The following is a 15,890-nucleotide window of genomic DNA, read 5'->3' as shown; positions in this document are numbered from 1 at the left end:
TGTACACTGTCCCTGATTTGCTAAAGAGCATACATTGCAATGTATTCACACAGTTCACCGCATATAATTTCCATAAGAATACAAACCATGACAGTAAAACTCATTACATCACAGCTACATACTGTGGCTTGACGAAAACATAAAAGGTCTTGGCGAAATAATTGCATGATACAAAAAAAAAGAGATATAAATGATTAACAATAATTTTAAACATGAAAGTATTCTGATTGGATCACAAATTATAAAACTGATTTCGAGCCACACTCATGTCTTGAACATTAGAGTAATACAGGGGTGGCCTAGAATTCAGTTCAAGAACCGTGCCCTGCCATGAATGCCTCAGTGGTCAGCATTGCTGCACACTTCCCCCACCACCACACCACACTGTCTGACCATGAGGAAGGTAAAGAGGGGAAACTGTGAGCGTGTCTCAATTAAATGGTACTGCAGTCGCAATGTATACAAATTGGTTTTATATTTCACATTTTGCAACAATATAGACCACAACCGTAATAAATTTTCAGTATTACTTATTTTGGCGCACTGAAGACATAATACAATTTTTATCTAGTACAAGCTGTCGATATGTAGATCTGTGCAGGAAATTTCACAGAATGTTGCATTGAGGCTGGCACATAATTTTGTCTTATTTAGCTTCATAATTGAAAAATGTCTTTCACCCACATGCATTAATCGAAATATTGTAGAACTTTTGCAACATCATTATGAATACATGGGAATGCTACCTGATGTTCTGGATAGTTTTAACGTGATAGGATTTGTGATTAAAACAGGAACTATCTTGCAACCCAACCAGTTATGTATGCCCATGCGCAGGGCCACTTTAAATCGAAATGGCAAGCGACATCTGAAACAGAGGTAAGATTAATAGTTTCTCAAAACGTTTAGGAAGCTAGCCTTGTAATTTTTTGAACCCACAATGAATTATCCGGACCTCGCGGTGAGGCAGAGGGCAGTGTGCAGTCAAGTCCACTTAAAATGCGAGGTCTGAAATCCATACTGGAAGTTCTGATTTTCGTTCTGGCATTCCTTTTTCCTTCATTAATTCATCAATAGCGAGTTTCAAATCGATAAATCGTCCTGGCGTGCCTCTTGACTTAACTAACTTACTTTGCAGTAAGGTATAACGTCTCCATAATGCTAATTCAGTTCCACCGAGAATTGTTGAACTGACAGTGAAATAATGTTTGTGACTTCAGACATGTTATTACTGACACCATCAGGTTCTTCATGTGCTGGATAACAACAAATTTAGCACAACGTGCTTTGTGACGTACGGGACAATGAATCTTGTCTGTCGATTGTTGTAATTTTTGTCTCTTACATTTTCAATTAAACTTTTAAAATCTGTCTGCACAGTATTGTAATATTGTTTCAGAGCAAATTTCCAATACCCACCACTTATGTGACTGCATGATATATATTGAGAATTCTCTTCCCTCTTTTGTGCCTTTCCCATTTATTTTTAAGGGCTTGTTGTGATAGATCTCTAGATTGCATCTTTTGTGTAAACTACCAATGGGCCTGTGAATGTCCTTCATACCACGAACAAACAGACCCGATACCACTATTCTGCCAAAGTGAATGGGGTTGTGCCGACCGAAGAACGCAACACCACAGTATTAAAAGACGTGTCACGCCGTACTGGGTACATCCGGGAATGAAGGAGCAAAGCCGAGAGAGGCTGAGTGTTGGCTCGCACGCAGCCGGCACGCCTGGCCCACGTGAAGTTTGGCACGCCGTGGCCGGCCACGGTGTAGTACAAATCTCATCATATAAAAGTGGGTCGTCTGCGTCTCTTGCTATCGAGCGTGATATGAAAATCAAAGATTTCTTTTATGTAGGACCACTCAACAACGGTAAACAATTTTACACTCTCCAAAGTAGTGAGCGGTGATTACCGCCTTCGACAAAGGCTGAGGGAGTGCACTTCCTACTCCGCAGACGCTGCCAGACACCAGGAAGTGGGTCCTGGAGGTGTCAGGTGCGTGCGGCGTCCAAAGGCAGACAGACTGCCAAGATATCCGTCGCAAGCGACGGCAGACGAGGTGCTATCTGCTGCTAGATCAAGTGCGTCAGTGTAGAATACCACAGGTGATAAGACGTCCTTCAGGAACTGCCGCTGCCTACAGGGTTGCCACACTTTGTAGATAGCCAGCCTCATTAGGATAACATGGCAAGTGCCATAACTGGATTTCCCAGATGTTTCGCTATTTGGAATAGGAGCTATAATAAGCGAAAAAGTGTCTCAACTTGTCTGTTGATACTGGACACTTTCTGAGAAAACGACAGTCAGTTTTTTGACGTCACTTAGGTGCCACTTTACACGCAATAATCTTAGCCCACCTGCTGGCACACTAGCTATCGCACAATTTCTCACATTCTGCGTCCTGCCTCGAAACCAGATTATTTTATTTATTTTATTTTTCCTTCACCTACCCGTCTCTATAGAAGGTTACTACACAAATGTTCCTTGCCAAAATACGGGATACAAGGGCATTATATTAACTGTAAAGTTACAATTGAGTTTCACAATAAGTGCCATATATTTATTATACAATATTTGTGTGTATCGTATTTTCAGGGCCCACAAACGCTTTAAATTCTCATATTCTCATATTTCATTCTCATATCAACTCTTATATTAATTCCTTTATTTTATTCTTGGGCTTATTCTTCAGGGCGATTTGGTGCATTTTCTTGGAGCTGGATTTAGTTCTCTTAATATTGTTATCAGTTCAATCCACCTACCTCCTCTCATCTGCTCGATGCCCCTACACTCTGCCACAGCAGGTATCATCTAGATGGTGCAAAGAAGAGTTAAAGAAATCAACACCTAATACCTACCAAACAGAGACCACGAAACTCTATTTAGAAATCAGTTCCTGATAGTTCAAGATAATTATCAGGCGTTCGGTTTTTACCTTGTCGTAGTAAAATATTTAAAGTTATATTGACTATGTGTTGCCTCTAAAACTCATGGAATGGCTGTCAAATCCGTACTTACATCTGCGCTAATACTTTCTCCCCATGTTTACAGTCATAAAGAACTGCTACACAAGTGTTAATCTGCTTAGTGTATTCATCTCTTCGTCTCCCTCTACTATTTTTACCCTCTACGCTGCCCGCCATTACTAACTTGGTGATCCCTTGATGCCTCAGAACATGTCCTACCAACTGATCCCTTCTTCTAGTCAAGTTGTGCCACAAATTCCCCTTCTCCTCAGTTCAGTACCTACTCAGTAGCTGCATGATCTACCCATCTAATTTTGGCAGTCTCCTATAGCACCACATTACGAAAGCTTTTATTCTCTTTTTGTCTAAATTATTTACCGTTCATGCTTCACTTCGATACATGACTACACTACATACAATTACTTTCAGAAAAGCCATCATAACACTTAAATCTATACTCGATATTAACTAATTTCTCTTCTTAAGAACACTTTCCTTCACATTGTCAGTCTACATTTTATATCCTCTCTATCATCAGTATTTTTCTCATTAAATAGCAAAACTCATTTACTACTTTAACTGTCTCATTTTCTAATGTAATTCCCTCAACATCACTTGATTTTATTCGACTACATTCCATTATCCTCGTTTTGCTTTTGTTGATGTGCATCTTATAGCCTCCTTTCAAGACACTGTCTATTCCGTTCAACTGCTCTTTCAGGTGCTTTGCTTTCTCTGACAGAATTATGATGTCTTCAGCAAACCACAAAGCTTTTATTTCTTGTCCATGGATTTTAATTCCTACTCCAAATTTTTCTTTTATTTTCTTTACTCCCTACCCAATATACAGATTGAATAACACTGTGGGTAGGCTACAACTCTGTCTCACTCCCTTCCCAACCACTGCTTTCCTTTCATGTCCCTCGACTCTTACAACTGCCATCTGGTTTCTGTACAAATTGTAAATAGCCTTTCTTTCCCTGTATTTTTCCCCTGCCACCTTCAGAATTTGAAAGAGGGTATTCCAGTCAACATTGTCAAAAGCTTTCTTTAAGTCTACAGATGCTAGAAAAGTAGGTTTGCCTTTTGTTAATCTATCGTCTAAGATAATTCAGAGGGTCAGTATCGCATCACGTGTTCCAACATTTCTAGAGAATCCAAACTTATCTTCCCCGAGGTCGGCTTCTACCAGTTTTTCCATTCGCCTGTAAAGAATTCGTCTTAGTGTTTTCCAGCCGTAATTTATTAAACTGACAGTTCGGTAATTTTCCTGTCAACACTTGCTTTCTTTGGAGTCTGAGGGTATTCCACCTGTCTCATACATCTTGCTCACCAGATGGTTGAGTTTTGTCAGAGCTGGCTTTCCCAAGGCTATCAGTGGTTCTAATGGATTAAGTTATGCTCCGTGCAAAATTCCACCAGGCGGCTTCCTTTTTCATTCCTTACCCCCAGTCCATTTCCACCTACTACGTTTTCTTCTGTTTCTTTTCCTACTATCGAATTCCAGTCCCCCATGACTATTAGGTTTTCGTCTCCCTTCACTATCTGAATAATTTCTTTCAAATTAATATACGTTTATTCAATCTCTTCGTCATCTATGGAGCTAGTTGGCATATAAACTTGTACTACTGTGGTAGGCGTGGGCTTCGTGTCTATCATGCCTACAATAGTGCGTTCACTATGCTGTTCCCAGTAGCTTACCCTCGCTCCTATTTTTTATTCATTAATAAACCTATTCATGCATTACCCCTGATTGATTTTGTATTTATAGCCCTGTATTCACCCGACCAGTAGTCTGGTTCCTCCTGCCACCGAACTTCAGTAATTCCCACTATGTCTAACTTTAACCTACCGATTCCCCTTTTTAAATCCTCTAACCTGCCTACCCGATTAAGGGATCTGAGATTCCAAGCTCCGATCCGTAAAACGCCAGTTTTGTTTCTCCTGATAACTTTGTCCTCCTGAGTAGTCGCCGCCCGGAGATCCGAATGGGGGACTATTTTACCTCCGGAATATTTTACCCAAGAAGACGTCATCATCATTTATTCATACAGTAAAGCTGCATGCCCTCGGGAAAAATTACGACTGTAGTTTACCTTTGCTTTCAGCTGTTCGGAAGACCAGCACAGCAAGGCCTTTTTGTTTGATGATATACGGGCAGATTAGTGAATCATCCAAACTGTTGCCCCTGCAACTGCTGAAAAGACAGCTGCCGCTCTTCAGGAACCACACGTTTTGTCTAGCCTCTCAACAGATACCCCTCCGTTGTGGTTGCACCTACGGACCGGCTATCTGTATCGCTGAGGCACGCAAGCATCCCCACCAACGGCAAGGTCCCTGGTACATGGGGTAAGCTACACATACTACACATAGTTTCACAAAAGCAGTTAGAAATTTTGGAAGTTTGGCCCGGATAGTATTTGCGAACAGTCATCGACCCATAACTTTACTTGAGTTAAGCAGTAGTTCGATTCAGTGGTCTTCCTTTACAGAAGTGCTCGTCACACTCTTCCGTCATGTATACGTAATATGCCGCTCGGATTTTCTAAGTTCGAGCAGGATATTTCACACGCGATTTTCTTTCACACGGAAGCACATAAAATTACCAAACGTTCACCGAACCGAGTTTAGATGTCTAATTCTTCACTTTACATTCCCTCAGGGAAGAGCGATCTAAGATCATGTGTTCAGCACAGTGGTCCGGAAGCGACTCTTCCAGGCAGTGTCCTTGAACATATAGCACCACTCTCTCGACAAGGGAAGCTCACAATTCTGATTGACTGTTGATCTGAACTACCAACGAGAAGTTTCTTCTAGATGACTCTCATGGCCAGATCCTGTCTTATCCAACCAGAATCCAGAAAGTAAATTTTCGTAAGCAAAACCTCAATTTATAACATTGCTTTTTAATTATAAAGCAAATTGAAGTAAATCCAAAATTAAATAACAAAATTACTACGTTTTTATCTTGTCTTCTGGCTGCGTTTTACAAAACAATGCTCACTCACATTATGTCACATCACCTGGGGTTCTTCCCAGAATTTGGATTTCACGTAGATCTTCACAAAATAAAACATTCCCAATTTCAATCGTCTCTCATTCACTCTCTCAATCACTCCCACTCACTCACATAAAAAATATAACTATCAATTTTAAAATGTTTGAATATCACATCAAATGAAAATTACTAATATTATGTTAACTGAATTGAAATTTTCATTACATCCATACGATATTCAAGGTTTATCTATTACCGTAACTAGATCAATTTTGAAACACCAGAATAGTATTTTTCCTGATATTTAGGTAGAATTTTCTGTCTTAGAAACTATGATAAACAATGAAATAAAATTTGGACAGAATCTTTTTGGCAATAAAAATGTGTAAAGTCTCAACAAAATCGGAGAATAACTCACTTAGTTCACCTAAATTCGTATGGAGTACAAATATTCGTAGCATTCAGACTGAGTCACTGCCACAGGCGGCATCTGACACAGATGCGCCAGCTGCGTGCTGACTAAAGGAGAAACAAGAAAAAATGGTAGAGTCTCCTTCAGCCACTGGACCGGTGGCGCTCCCTGGTCCATACTTTACAGCACTGGTGATAACACGGAATGATTCGCTGCGTTACAATACCGACCGTAGTAACATTCGAAACACGAATATTTCGAACACCTCGAGCATCACACGAAGGTAGGTTTCTCACACCGACATTAGTTCTTACGATTCTCACTCAGGAAAGTAACGTCGTCAACATTGCTGAAGATTTCAGAAATTGGCAGTAATTTCGCAGAAAACCTCGCATAACGAATCACTTTTCCGAAACCCGCCACTTGCAGTTGATTATGAATCAAGATATGCCACAGGAATTTCAGCGAAACAATTTCAGATAATTTTTCCATTCATTAATTTTTTTAATTGTTTCACGTGACATACTATTAGTAGACAAACAAGAACAACGTTATTTCTATATACAATGGGAAACATTCGTATATCAGTCTTTTACGGACAGGCATAGATGAATGGAAAACTAAAAAAATACATAAATAATAATCACGTTTCGAAAAAAGTGTGAAGTTGCGATGCTAACCAATGTGCCAACTACACTGATGAAACAAAACGTTATAACCAACTGTTTAACAGTTTGTTTGTCCATCTTTGGAACGAAATACATCACTGTTTCTGCATATCAGGGAACCGACAGTTTGTTGGCAGGTTTGTGGAGGTACGTGGCATTAGATGTCTACACACGCCGCTGATGGCGCCTGATAGCGACCCACATGAGTTCCATTGGATTTCCTCAAGCGAATTTGGTGGCCGAACATCAACGTGAGCTCGCTATAATGGTCCTCATACCGCTGTAGCACTGTTCTGGCTCCGAGACACGGACAGTTACAGTGCTGGAAGATGACATCGCCGTCGGGGAAGACATCGAGCATGAAGGGGGATGCAGGTGGTTTTCAGCTGTCGGCGTGTCTTCGATTGCCACCGTAGGTCCCATGTAAGCGCAGGAGAAGTCTCCCACAGCACAGTACTGCTCCCACCAGCTTGCGTCTGTGGCGCGAGCCACGTTTCCAGCTGCAGTTCACCCTGATGACGACGTTTGTGGAGGCGACCAGCGATCTAATGCAGCAAAAATGTGATTCGCCCGAAAAGCCAACACGTTTCCATTGGTCGACGATGGAATCCCGGTGCTCTCGTGCCCACTGCACTAGTAACTGACGATGTCGTTGGGTCAACATGTGAACACGTAAGGGTGGTCTTCTGCAGACTAAGTGTTCAAGAATGTACGATGAACGCTGTGCTCCGAAACACTTGTGTGTGCTCCATTATGGCCACAGATTACCATCTGCCCCACTTTACAGATCAGACGGCCTCTGAACCTCACGCTCTGTGACGATTTGTACACATCCACGCTCGGTGTGGCCGCGCGGTTTGAGGCGCCATGTCACGGACTGCGCCACCCCTCCCCCCGGGGGTTTTAGTCCTCCCTCGGGTCTGTGTGTGTGTGTGTTGTCCTTAGCAGAAGTTAGTTTAAGTAGTGTGCAACTCTAGGGACCGATGACTTCAGCAGTTTGGTCCCTTAAGAGTTCACACACATTTGAACACATTTGTAGGCGTCCAACCATTTGGCGCGAAGTGGTAGATTCACTGTCCTTCTACCTCTTTCAGCAAGTGCTTACGACCGTGGCACGTGATCATTCGACCAGCGTTGCCGCTTTCGAGATACTCCTTCACAGACACTGCATAGTAATACTCTGTCCTTTGTCAAAGTTGCTTATCTCAATGGATTTCCCCAATTACAACCAGTGTCTTATCTCGGGTGATCCCCCGTCCATGTGTGCTGCGTTCACATATTTTTTGTTACAGCGTCACGTGGCCGCAACACGACCCCGTGGCATCCAACGTAATGGTGAGCAGTGATCATAATGTTTTGTCCTATCAGTGTATTTAGACGCTAAAGGACACAGAAAATACTCGAAAACTTTGATCGCCGTTTCCTCAGAGACGTAGTAACATCTACGGATAAGCTGAGGCGTGTCTTCGGTAATTTTGAGCCCTCTTCCACTGAGCGGAGTGTCTGGGAACTCGTCCGCCGCCTTAGCTGAGAGGTCAGCGCCTCTGCCTACTGAGTAGCAGGCCTGTGTTCGATTCCCGGCCGGGTCTGACATTTTGTCCATGTGTCTGTCTTGTGTTGTTCTCATCTTTCTTTCGTTATCGTCGACACGCAAGTCGGTCAGTGTGGCATCGACTGCATAGACTAGCTCCTGGTGATCAATGTTATACAATCACTTCATTTGAGTTTTTCCTGGAAAATCGGATTGTGAGCTGATCGTGAGATTATTATCGGCGCTGCCAGTCACTTGTCCCATGACGCGATGGCCTCGGACTTGGAGACTGCAGCTGCTCGCCGCTGGCGTGCTTTCAGCCACCAAGTGACTGCGTTTGACTGGGGCAGTTACGAACATGAAATGAGACTTTGTCAAGGCTTTGCATCTGCTCGATTTTTGTTATTATTATGATTTAATACATGTTCATTAAGGTGTCAGTAGACACACGAATCGGAATTTTTTGATGTGCTTCGACTGAGATGCCTCAATGGTTTCAAAACGCTTCTCTTTAAGAAAAGAAAAGGAAAAAAAACTCAGCCACAAAAAAACTTGAGCAATGCTCTCATACTGGGCTTGTTGGGATCATTTTATTTTGGCGGTCTCTCACTAAGTGCTTTATGTGACGCGCTAATAAGAGAAGATTTTTGTCTTCTAACAAATGTTAGTAATTGTAGACATAATTTCTAAAAACGAAGCAGAAAGCGAAAACGAGTATAGCACTGTATGAACTGTCAGAGTAAATATAAGCGCATTGAATGGCATAAAGAGGCAGAAATAATTTCAAACAACTCTATGTTGTAACCAATAGCTTCTGTAATGTTACACTGTTGTTGTTGTGGTCTTCAGTCCTGAGACTGGTTTGATGCAGCTCTCCATGCTACTCTATCCTGTGCAAGCTTCTTCATCTCCCAGTACCTACTGCAACCTACATCCTTCTGAATCTGCTTAGTGTATTCATCTCTTGGTCTCCCCCTACGATTTTTACCCTCCACGATGCCCTCCAATACTAAATTGGTGATCCCTTGATGCCTCAGAACACGTCCTACCAACCGATCCCTTCTTCTGGTCAAGTTGTGCCACAAACTCCTCTTCTCCCCAATCCTATTCAGTACCTCTTCATTAGTTATGTGATCTACCCATCTAATCTTCAGCATTCTTCTGTAGCACCACATTTCGAAAGCTTCTATTCTCTTCTTGTCAAAACTATTTACCGTCCATGTTTCACTTCCATACATGGCTACACTCCATACAAATACTTTCAGAAATGAATTCCTGACACTTAAATCTATACTCGATGTTAACAAATTTCTCTTCTTCAGAAACGCTTTCCTTGCCATTGCCAGTCTACATTTTATATCCTCTCTACTTCGACCATCATCGGTTATTTTGCTCCCCAAATAGCAAAACTCCTTTACTACTTTAAGTGTCTCATTTCCTAATATAATACCCTCAACATCACCCGACTTAATTCGACTACATTCCATTATCCTCGTTTTGCTTTTGTTGATGTTCATCTTATATCGTCCCTTCAAGACACCATCCATTCCGTTCAACTGCTCTTCCAAGTCCTTTGCTGTCTCTGACAGAATTACAGTGTCAGCGGCGAACCTCAAACTTTTTATTTCTTCTCCATGGATTTTAATACCTACTCCGAATTTTTCTTTTGTTTCCTTTACTGCTTGCTCAATATACAGATTGAATAACATCGGGGAGAGGCTACAACCCTGTCTTACTCCCTTCCCAACCGCTGCTTCCCTTTCATGTCCCTCGACTCTTATAACTGCCATCTGGTTTCTGTACAAATTGTAAATAGCCTTTCGCTCCCTGTATTTTACCCCTGCCACCTTTAGAATTTGAAAGAGAGTATTCCAGTCAACATTGTCAAAAGCTTTCTCTAAGTCTACAAATGCTAGAAACGTAGGTTTGCCTTTCCTTAATCTTTCTTCTAAGGTAAGTCGTAAGGTCAGTATTGCCTCAAGTGTTCCAGTATTTGTACGGAATCCAAACTGATCTTCCCCGAGGCCGGCTTCTACTAGTTTTTCCATTCGTCTGTAAAGAATTCGTGTTAGTATTTTGCAGCTGTGGCTTATTAAACTGATTGTCCGGTAATTTTCACATCTGTCAACACCTGCTTTCTTTGGGATTGGAATTATTATATTCTTCTTGTAGTCCGAGGGTATTTCACCTGTTTCATACATCTTGCTCACCAGATGGTAGAGTTTTGTCAGGACTGGCTCTCCCAAGGCCGTCAGTAGTTCCAATGGAATGTTGTCTACTCCGGGGGCCTTGTTTCGACTCAGGTCTTTCAGTGCTCTGTCAAACTCTTCACGCAGTATCGTATCTCCCATTTCATCTTCGTCTACATCCTCTTCCATTTCCATAATATTGTCCTCAAGTACATCGCCCTTGTATAGACCCTCTATATACTCCTTCCACCTTTCTGCTTTCCCTTCTTTGCTTAGAACTGGGTTTCCATCTGAGCTCTTGATGTTCATACAAGTGATTCTCTTATCTCCAAAGGTCTCTTTAATTTTCCTGTAGGCAGTATCTATCTTACCCCTAGTGAGAAAAGCCTCTACATCCTTACATTTGTCCTCTAGCCATCCCTGCTTAGCCATTTTGCACTTCCTGTCGATCTCATTTTTGAGACGTTTGTATTCCTTTTTGCCTGCTTCATTTACTGCATTTTTATATTTTCTCCTTTCATCAATTAAATTCAATATTTCTTCTGTTACCCAAGGATTTCTACTAGCCCTCGTCTTTTTACCTATTTGATCCTCTGCTGCCTTCACTACTTCATCCCTGAAAGCTACCCATTCCTCTTCCACTTTATTTCTTTCCCCCATTCCTGTCAATTGTTCCCTTATGCTCTCCCTGAAACTCTGTACAACCTCTGGTTCTTTCAGTTTATCCAGGTCCCATCTCCTTAAATTCCCACCTTTTTGCAGTTTCTTCAGTTTTAATCTACAGGTCATAACCAATAGATTATGGTCAGAGTCCACATCTGCCCCTGGAAATGTCTTATAATTTAAAACCTGGTTCGTAAATATCTGTCTTACCATTATATAATCTATCTAATACCTTTTAGTATCTCCAGGGTTCTTCCATGTATACAACCTTCTATCATGATTCTTAAACCAAGTGTTAGCTATGATTAAGTTGTGCTCTGTGCAAAATTCTACCATGCGGCTTCCTCTTTCATTTCTTAGCCCCAATCCATATTCACCTACTACGTTTCCTTCTCTCCCTTTTCCTACACTCGAATTCCAGTCACCCATGACTATTAAATTTTCGTCTCCCTTCACTATCTGAATAATTTCTTTTATTTCATCATACATTTCTTCAATTTCTTCGTCATCTGCAGAGCTAGTTGGCATATAAACTTGTACTACTGTAGTAGGTGTGGGCTTTGTATCTATCTTGGCCACAACAATGCGTTCACTATGCTGTTTGTAGTAGCTAACCCGCACTCCTATTTTTTTATTGATTATTAAACCTACTCCTGCATTACCCCTATTTGACTTTGTGTTGATAACCCTGTAGTCACCTGACCAGAAGTCTTGTTCCTCCTGCCACCGAACTTCACTAATTCCCACTATATCTAACTTTAACCTATCCATTTCCCTTTTTAAATTTTCTAACCTACCTGCCCGATTAAGGGACCTGACATTCCACGCTCCGATCCGTAGGACGCCAGTTTTCTTTCTCCTGATAACGACATCCTCTTGAGTAGTCCCCGCGCGGAGATCCGAATGGGGGACTAATTTACCTCCGGAATACTTTACCCAAGAGGACGCCATCATCATTTAATCATACAGTAAAGCTTCATGTCTTCGGGAAAAATTACGGCCGTAGTTTCCCCTTGCTTTCAGCCGTTCGCAGTACCAGCACAGCAAGGCCGTTTTGGTTATTGTTACAAGGCCAGATCAGTCAATCATCCAGACTGTTTCCCTTGCAACTACTGAAAAGGCTGCTGCCCCTCTTCAGGAACCACACGTTTGTCTGGCCTCTCAACAGATACCCCTCCGTTGTGGTTGCACCTACGGTACGGCTATCTGTATCGCTGAGGCACGCAAGCCTCCCCACCAACGGCAAGGTCCATGGTTCATGGGGGGGGGGGGGGGGGGAATGTTACACTACAAGTAATTTTTATTTGTGAATTTTTTATATTGTAGTGAACAAAGAGCCTTCCCTGTGTACCTATCAATCAGATGTAGGTTGTGTGTTGCCACTGGATCTCAGAGTAGCAAAACGCCCAGGGAGTTCAGCAGAACTGTAGCACAACTTGACCTCCTGTTTCAGGCACACAGTCGCCGCACGGACAGGGGAGTGCGCGCATCACCGACGGCAAAGCCGCTAGGCTCGGCCAGTTCCCACACCAGGCTCTCGTCCTCGGCGACGGGACCCACATATGCGGCGGGTCGCTCATCAGCAAAACTGCGGTGCTCACCACCGCCTACTGCACCGTCAAGTGAGTGGCGGCGGCAGCTGCGGCTGGGCGAGGACAGCGCTTGACTAGCGTGCGCAACAAGCGACGCCGCTCACTGATGTAATGTCTCATTTAGGGGGCTGTAGATGTATGCTCGTTTATGAGAACTGCGTCCTACGTTATGTTTTAACACATTTTTGTTTCCAGTACTCGCAGCTATCATCTCGATTCGTTGGTATTTAGCTCATGCCTGTGATTCTCATGAGAAACGGAAGTGCAAGTTAGTGCAAGAGTTCCTGTTCATCAAGCAAGCGGACAGTACTGTTTTTCGTACACAGTTTAGCTTTGGACACGGAGGACGATCCTACATTACAACTCCAATGAAGTACGTTCAAAGTTAAAAACTGTGATACTTAAAATTGATGACTACTAATCGGCAGGGTCAGGAAAAAATAGTTTTATTTTAGTGCCATATTTGGTGTTATTTCTGGTCAAGCTCTGTGCTGTTTTTTGCCAGTTTCAGTGCTATTTTGTTGCGAAATTTGTTTTTTTGTCGATTTCGCAGTTATTTTTAGCCAATTTCGATGTTATTTTGTTCCCTGTCTGTCTTAATTCTCTGCCAATTTCAATGGTTTTTTTGCCAAATTCGGTATTTTTTTGCCAAACTCTGTGTTATTTTACGAGTATTGTGGTTACTTTTTTTCAGTTTACGTTTTACATTTTTCCCTTTTAGATGCTCATTTTTTCCGAATTCGGTGTGATTTTTATCTAAAGTCGGTGCTTCTTGTTTGCCAATTACGGTTTTCATGCAAAATTCGATTTACTTGTTTCTGCCAGTTTGGTGTTACCTTTTTTAGCCGAAATGTGTTTATTTTTCCAAATTCTATGCATTTTTCGACAAATTTGATATTTTTGATAATTTATTAGTGATTTCGGTATACTTCTTACTACTTTTCTTGTTGTTTTAGCCAATTCCGTTGTTATTATTGCCAATTTCATTGTTACCTTTATGCCAAATCCAGTTATTTTCTTGTCTAATTTGGTGCTAATTTTTGCCAAATTCCATGTCTTTTGTTTATGAAATTGGATGTTGTTTGCGCCACTTTTGATGTTATTTTTTGCCAGGTTTGGTGAAGTTATTCGCAATTTCGGTGCCATTTTTGAAGTCACATCGTAGTTCTTTACGCGAGAAATAAAATGTTAATTTAATATTGCATATGAAGCTTAGGGAAGAGAAGGCAAAATGCTATTTCAGCATTCAGTAATCATATTGTTCACGGTCGCCCTCAGATCTGTAAATTTTCCATACGGAAAAAGCCAAATTCTACGCAATTTTGTAAAAATCGTCGAATTCCCGTTATTTACCTAAAACTGTCAATTACGCGTTATCCGATACGCGAAGTTTTCCGGTCTCTTCCTATCGGTGAAACTAGTTTCAGACACGTCAAAGCCATTTTCCGCTCGTCTAGTAACATTTGTTTGTCACATTGCGAAGCATAGTGTTTATAATTGACGGATTGCAACGACAGATATAATGAATGTGCTGATCAGTGGTAAGGTTTTATACCCTCAGGCTGAAATGAATTCATATGTCACGTATATAATGATCCATTTGTTACGGGTAAATATGCATAATTACCACCGCATAATTTTCAAAATGATTCCTATATTTGTCGTTTAGCAACCTCTCGTTCTCATGGATGTTATCACAAATCTACTCGCTCAACCTGAGTGAAAAGCTGGTAGTGTGTGAAATGATATCTAAACAGCGAAACGCACGGATACGTCACCACCGATTTCGTCAAAATTTATGATGGGTGCAGGGTTTGGCCAGAAATGAAAGTGACAGAAGCGGCAGCAAAAGGTGGCCAAGTGATCTGAAGAAAATTGCACTTTTTGTGCGGGTCAGGCGAGGCATCGGCCATGTGTGCTGTCTCGATTTCCAGGGAGCGTTTCACTGACCGGAAAGAGCACAGCACTCTAATTCAAGGGCCGTGGAGTCAAGTCGCCCGACAGACGCTTTTATTTTGCATTTCCAGTTTTTGTATTACCTACACTGTGAATAAGCAGAAGCAATGCTCGATACATTATATTCAGTAATTTTTTAATAAAATACAAATGAAAATTTGGGATTGCAACTAAAATTCGAGGAAGGCATTCTAAGGCATACACGACATCATCATATATTAAATAAGATATTTTTCTTATTTTACGGTTGATGATTTACACGTGCTGGGATGACTTTCATTGCGAAAACATGGGAGGCAGGAATTTCCATTCTTGCCGCAGTCTTATAATTACGCGTGGTTGTTTTAAAAGTCTGTATAGATAAGTGTGTTCTGACGATATTCTCCTATAACGCACGTTACTCGGTCGAGAGTTACCAAGCGAATGAGCTCTGCAGCCGTAGCTCACGTTGGCTCCATCGGCCGATGGGTCTACTTTACCTGCATGGGTAACCTACTGTCTGTGTTCAATTGCTGAGGGCAGCTCGAAGGTCAACTCAGCCCACAGTGACTGGCGAAGGTATGTTCCATACGTCGCAAGTGCATACAACAGCCGTATCCACAAAGCCACTGAACGTACCCCTTATGAGATAGTATTTGGTCGCCCTATGGAATCTCCCTTAGAGATCGATAAATTACCTCTGGGAATCGATCACACAGCTGTTACGGGGCTAGCCCGCCGTCTTACGGGCATTTGGAAGAAGGTGCAAGGGAACAACTGCAAAGCAATCAGGAAACAGATGGAGCGAAGTAATAAAAATGCCATTCTCCCCCTATAAACCTGGTAATTTGGTTATGCTAAAACACCTAGTATAAAGAAAGGAAGACTGAAGAAACTTACCCCTGTATTATGGTTCATCTTAGAGA

At 41.8% G+C, this 15,890-nt stretch overlaps 1 protein-coding gene across 1 annotated transcript in view; it reads left to right on the top strand.

Moving 5' to 3' along the window:
• The window catches only part of LOC126210027 (serine protease 33-like), a 67,668-nt gene that overhangs the window by 32,973 nt on the left and 18,805 nt on the right, over positions 1–15,890 (top strand). The window contains exon 2 of the mRNA XM_049939130.1: positions 12,891–13,059. Within this exon, the coding sequence (XP_049795087.1) occupies positions 12,891–13,059 (169 nt within the window). The remainder of the gene's footprint in view (positions 1–12,890; positions 13,060–15,890) is intronic.

Source organism: Schistocerca nitens, chromosome 10 (assembly GCF_023898315.1).
Source record: "Schistocerca nitens isolate TAMUIC-IGC-003100 chromosome 10, iqSchNite1.1, whole genome shotgun sequence".
Taxonomy (NCBI): domain Eukaryota; kingdom Metazoa; phylum Arthropoda; class Insecta; order Orthoptera; family Acrididae; genus Schistocerca; species Schistocerca nitens.
Note: the sequence above shows the minus strand (reverse complement) of the source record. Positions and strands in the feature narration are given on the sequence as shown.